Here is a 6043-nt window from a genome sequence, read left to right on the forward strand (position 1 = left end):
GGGTGCAGTGCCTGGAGGACTCGGCAGGAAGTGGGCGAGCTCTGTCCCAGACGCGCTTCTGCACAGTAGGTCCTTTTACGTTGAAGCCTGAAATTCACGTTTCTGCAGCTCGCGTGGAAAGGTAACCTCCATGTCGGACGCTGTGCCGATCTGTGGCCTGTTTCCTCCAGTCTGCTCTGCCGTCACTGTCAGCTGAGTGTTCGGAGCGTTTATTGCTCCAGCACATGTTAGTATTACAAGCCAGAGACTTTTTAAGTGTGAAATTCTCTTTGTCCCGCTGACGTTAGTTACCAGAAGTACGTTAGTACTATTTGAACGCGTTGCGATTTTAATGACGCCTCATTAGTGGCAACATGCGCTTACTTGGATGCGTTTAAACTTTTCGTCTGCATCGTCTCTTCTGCTGTTCCGCACCCTCCGGAGCGGATGGGGCAGGGGCCTCGCCAGCAGGCGGGCCCAGCACGGTCACTCGGCCGGTCACAGGCAGGGCTCCCTCTTCCCTCTTCCCGTGCTGCTTTGGGTCCTTCTGTGATGGCGTCTGACATTTTGTATCTGTGGCACTAGTATCAGTCCCAGAGGTTTCTGGTAGCTCACATATTTAAAAACTTTTATGTGATTAATTATAGCTATTTCGAAAATATTCAGTAGCTGTCGTGGAAAGAACTTCAATCGTGTGGTTACTTCTCAGTCTGTAGGTTACACTTGCTGTTACTGATCTCGTATAAAAATTCTCAATGTCAGCAGTGTCTTGAAAGTTTACCGTCAGCCTTCTGTGGACTTTGCCTCTGACTCCGTGACGATCCCACACTTGGCCGCCCCCGCCGAGGCCTGTGCCGGCTCCCCCCAGCGCGAGGGCGCGCAGCCGTCACACGGCGCCCTGCCAGGGCGCCCACGGGACGACTCAGGTCACTCGGGCGGGACCGCAGGCTGACGCAGTCCCTCCCATGGGACGGGCCGTCTGCAGCCTGCGCAGTGACGAGAGACGCCTCAGGCCCCATGGGCCCTGCATCTTCCGCATGGGTGAAGCGTGGGAAACAACACAAGTACTTTAACTCTGATTTTTCTCTTTTTTTAATGGAAAAGGACCAAACTCTTATACTGGATCTACTGGGACCCTTTTCGGCGCCCATGATGCGTATCGGGATCTGAGAGAGAAACCGCCCAAAAGGTATTTGCGTTTGCACAGGACAGGCCCCTCCACCGTGAGTCCCTTGTCCTTCCTCAGGCCGTTGTGGGTGAGCTGGGTTCACATTTGAGAGACGTCATTATCGGCTCAGGCTTTTGTCATTGCACAGAATCGCGTGAGCACGTGAGCTTTTTTATTTGTGATGCTCATGTAGTGGCTTCACACGACGATGAGGCCGGCTCAGTAGTTAGACCCTCAGAATCAGTGGGACACCCTGCTGTTTGCTTCCACAAAGAGGGGTGAAAGTTTCCGGGCATCCTGGTGGCCCGCGGGAGGCCAGCCCCAAGGATGCACGAGCGGATCGGTTTGATGGGGGCCACACCTCAGGTTTAGCCAGACACTGCTGGCCGGCGAGCTCCTAGAGCGTGGAAGCTGAAGCGGTCAGGGGACTCCCCGGCGTCCCCCCGCAGCTTCATACGCAGTCGGGGTGCTGAGAGGTGCCTCTCAGGTCCGTGCAGGGGTCGTTAGAATTCTGCACTTTAAAACCACCTCGTTAGTTAAACTTAACTGTTAAGAATTGCCTGCCGGCTGGAACCGAAGCTACTAAAGGGTTTGACCGTTGGATGTGACTGGAGAAAGTTACCATTAACTTTTAAACTAACGTCGTAAGGAGAACACGTTGCCCTTTTTCTCAGCATTGGTTTAGAAACAGCCCCTGTGATTTTCACGACGAGGAAGGTCGTGGCAGAGTTTGACACAGGCTCTTGCTGAAGCTGCCCTGTAAGTGCCGTTTAGTGTAAACGTGCCTGCTGGTTGACGAGTTCTTTCCGCTTTGACCTTCCCTCTCCTGCAGCCACGACGCGGACCCCCCCACGAGTTCTGGAGCCCCTGAAAACCTGACGTTCAGAGAGCGCCAGCGTCTCTTCTCACAAGGTCATGACGTGTCTAATAAAGTGAAAGCCTCTCGCAAGTTGATGGAACTGGAAAACGAACTGAACACGAAGTGAGGAGGGAGCGGGCGGCGCGCGGCGTCCCGGCCCCTCCGAGCCCGAAGGAGAGGGGTGCGCTCCCGAGTCACGGAGACTCTGCTGAGACGGTCGGGGTACAGAGATGGTCTGGCTCCAGGAAAGCCTGTTTTCTTTCCCGGAGACTGTCACTTCTATGATTTCAACACTGTCTTAATTTCTTAATTGTCCGACTCACGTGCAGATAGCTTTGTTAGTTTCCTTTTTAGTCTGAGTCGGAAAGGGGACGGGGGGCGGCCAGTAAGAGAGAATGAGCTGTTTCTCCCCCCACCTTACCCAAGGAGCACAAGCAAGTCCCATTTCTGTTCTTTTCCACACACTTTAGCTTGCAGAGAATAGCGAACAGCTTGAATCACCCAGACGATTGTTTGCACTATTTAAGAGCCACTACAGGCAGCGATGCAGGAGACAGGACACACGGGGACAGGCTGCTTTGGGCTGGTCGCGAGCAGACCCGACACAGCCCTTCCTGTCCTTAGCCACAAAGCAGCTTACACTGCCGCTTCCCGGACGGGGGACGACGCACACCAGAGACGTGGCCCCCCGCCTTCCCTTACAGGCCCACGCCCTTCCAGTCAGTTCTCAGTATCTGATCGAAAAGTTTTTTTCCAACCAGAAAAGTTTTTTTCCAACCAAAAAAGTTTGACGCTTTAAGCTTAGGAAATTTTATTTTTGTAAATTCCAGATTATTGTTATAGTAAATCGTTGGTGATTTCGAAGATGGCAGTTAATGTTGGAAAGTTAGCCAAATGTTTCAGGTATCCACGGAAACCCACAGAAGGGCGTCTAGCCAGGTGGCCTTGCCGTGAACAGGAACGAGAACGTCGGAAAGGCATGCCTTGTTAGTCGGTGGCACTCAGCACAGCTGTTGCTCAGGAATTTTAAGTTTGACGAGATTTACACCTGTGTGCTGTCGGGGACGGCCTTCAGTCACCTCTGGCGTCTGTAATCCACACCTGCAAGAACAACTCATGGCAGTTCAAGCTATTTTTTACTCTCACAGAATTATTTAATTTTCCTTTGTCGCATTTAGTTACCGCTGTCGTTTCTTCAGCTATGAATGTGGCCGATGTCGGGGAGACGGACCTCACTCTGCTTTGTAGTGCGTGATGGTGAATCGGTAAATTACTTTGTGATTACGAGCAGCTTTTCTATTTGACAAAACCCTGACGTGGGGTCTGGATGATTTTCCTGTACCACGTTGTTCTCTTACGGACACGCGTGTTAGCACACTTTCAAAGAGGAGAGGCAGGGGCTTCCCAGCCTTAGCAATCACTTTAACAAGAGTTGTATGATAAGTCATTAAGGCGCAGTGTAAATATTTTTTATGCCTGCCACGGCTCCTGTTTGGAAGTGTGCTCCCACCGCCCCCTGAGTGAGAGAGTGAGATGGCTCTGTGCTGATGAAGGATTTGCAGGCTCCTCCAGGTGTCTGGAGGACACTGGCGGCCTCATGGGGACTAAATCCACACTTTTCTTTAAAGAAAATGATGCAGACGAACTACTATTCTGTTAATATATGGGGAAAAATACACATAAGTACATGCAAAGACATGTGAATATCTACGGACAGGGAGAGTCGTGTGTGGTCGTCAGACTCATCGACGAGTGGGTGTGGCCGTCCTCGACGGTCAGTGAAATGTGAATAGCGGACAGGGCTTTTCACAGCTGTGCATTATATGGAAGAAACATCCGAACTGCTGTAGTTTTCCATTTCTACTGTATTTCACTTGCAACCTATTTTTAATAAACTTTATATGTATTTAAGTGTATCTGCTTGCTGTTAACGCCTCCGACAGACTGTGTGACGTCGGCCTACTCCCGTTCGTTAAACACGAACCGAGCCCGTGTCAGGCCGTGTGCTCACCCAGCCCCTGGCCCGACAGTGGTTGCCTAAGCCCAGCCCCAGTCTCCAGGACCACCTCCGTGCATGCGCCGTCCCAGGAGACATTCAGACCGTTTCTCAGTCACGCTGGCCCAGCGGCACCCCTGCAAGGCAGGCACACGGTAATTAGCACAGCGTGCGACACGGCGTCCCGGTGAGAGGCGCTCCAGTGCAGGGGGCCCCGGGGGTGACAGACGTGAGTGGCACCCAGCGGCCCTGCCCTGCCCCGTGCACGTCCTCCCTCTTCGCGACCCTGGTCTGCTTCTGGTCCCCTCTGTCCGGGCCTCCAGGCAGCAGTGCCGGGCCGGGCCTCAGAGGTCCTAGGAGAAGCAGGTGTTCCCATGCGGGGACCACAGTCGCCGCTTCGCGTGTGTCCGGACGCCCAGAAAGGCGCCTGAGGTGTGGGAGGGCAGCACGGAGGGCCCTCTCCACGCGGCTGCCCCTCGGGCCCGTCGTCACCCTTGCCCTTGACGGAGTCACGGCAGGCGTCACCTCGTCCACACAAACCGCAGCACGGGCCCGTGGGCGACGCGCCCTCTGCTTCCTGGCACCGGTGGCTCGTCTCAGGCTCACGGCTATATCTAGGGCACTGCGGGGCACAGCAAAATGCACGTGGGACGACTCACCAAAGGGAAAGTGTGCACCAGCAGCGACAGGTTTTGCGTTCTAGCATCCGTCCAGCGTAGCCGAAGAAGTCACGTAGTCCCGAAGGACGCAGCCACCTTCCAGCTGGTAGAGGCACTAATGCAGTTTGTCAAAGCTGTTACTCGAGGTCCTACGCGATCAGTTGCTGCTGACAGTCGTTCCGAGGATCCCACAGCGGATCTGGGGAGACGGGTACGCAGTTTGTGTGCGCACACAGCCAGCGGCGTAGTGTAAGGATGTACAGGCCACTTGCAGGGTTTAATAGAGGGACCCAATTTAAGTCACGGAGATGGCAGACTGTGAGACACGGATGCTGCCCTCCGAGGCAGCTTCCGGCCTGTCCCGCAGGTGGAAGGAAGCCCCCGAGGCAGAGGCTGCTACACTGGATGGGTCCGAGCCCAGAGGCCGGGGTGCATGGGGGTAACGGGGTGGGCGGTGGGGTCGGAGGGTCTTAAACCACCGTGCGGAGGTAGCATTCATGCAGCCTCCTGCGGGGCTGCACAGGGCGTGAGGCACACGGGCCTCTGGTGGCACGTGGAGGGACAGGGCAGGAGGCCTATGCCGGTGCTCAGGGGCGGTGCGCTGGCTCAGCCTGGGGTTGGTGTGACCAAGTTTGAATGACAAGTAGTGCGACGCTCAGGAGACAAGGACAGGGGCAGGTGAGCTGGGCGCAGGTGAGGCGCAGGTGTGAGTCCAGAGGCGCTAACGAGGTCGGCAGGCCAGCCGGGGCGGTCACCGTGTTTCACGCCTTCGGTGCTTTAAGCCTCATTCGCTTCTGCTTTTCTAAAGCTTGTGTTTTACGGTGCGGAAGCGACAGGTGCAGACGGCCTCAATGTAAGTCAGTGACAGTGGTTTCACCTGGGAATTTTTGAAAAGAATATAAGACAATTAAGTGATCTAACAACAACAAAAAAAGACCTGGGTGTCTGGCCATGCCCCCCTGAACGTACCTGATCCCGTCTGATCTCAGAAGCTAAGCAGGGTCGGGCCTGGTTAGTACTTGGATGGGAGACCACCTAGGAAGACCAGGTGCTGTAGGCGTAAAAAATAAAAACTAAGGGATTGTAAGCTGCCGAGATCCTTGCAATCCGTGAGGTCAACCAAGGGTTGCCTCGCCTAATAAAAACAGAAGAACACCTGGAACACACCTTAACTGTGGCTTCAGAACGTCCTGCCTTGCCAACGTTTTCCACCGGAGCGGGCCTAAAATACAAGAGTGGCCGGTCTGCGTTGAGCAAAATTACGGGTGCTGTTGGGAGAGCACTCCCTGCCACAGGCGGCACGTCCCCAGGTCCCCTCTGCCCAGGGCAGACAGCTGCCCGCCCCGCTCCCGGGCCACTTTTCCGTCTCCCTCCTGCCTCCT

The 6043-nt window shown here is 54.8% G+C and overlaps 1 protein-coding gene and 1 non-coding gene across 2 annotated transcripts in view; both read left to right on the forward strand.

The window, feature by feature from the left end:
* The window catches only part of AFDN (afadin, adherens junction formation factor), an 88290-nt gene extending 84368 nt beyond the window's left edge, over window positions 1-3922 (forward strand). Inside the window, exons 28-29 of the mRNA XM_023521716.1 lie at window positions 1065-1168; window positions 1980-3922. Of these exons, the coding sequence (XP_023377484.1) occupies window positions 1065-1168; window positions 1980-2133 (258 nt within the window). The 3' untranslated portion in view covers window positions 2134-3922. The remainder of the gene's footprint in view (window positions 1-1064; window positions 1169-1979) is intronic.
* Window positions 3923-5602: 1680 nt separating this feature from the next.
* LOC111730433 lies at window positions 5603-5721 on the forward strand. Its single transcript, XR_002776687.1, has one exon. It is a non-coding gene; the product is annotated as a 5S ribosomal RNA (ribosomal RNA).
* The last annotated feature ends 322 nt before the right edge of the window (window positions 5722-6043 follow it).

The sequence above is a fragment of the Pteropus vampyrus genome, unplaced genomic scaffold, assembly GCF_000151845.1.
Source record: "Pteropus vampyrus isolate Shadow unplaced genomic scaffold, Pvam_2.0 Scaffold312, whole genome shotgun sequence".
NCBI lineage: Eukaryota > Metazoa > Chordata > Mammalia > Chiroptera > Pteropodidae > Pteropus > Pteropus vampyrus.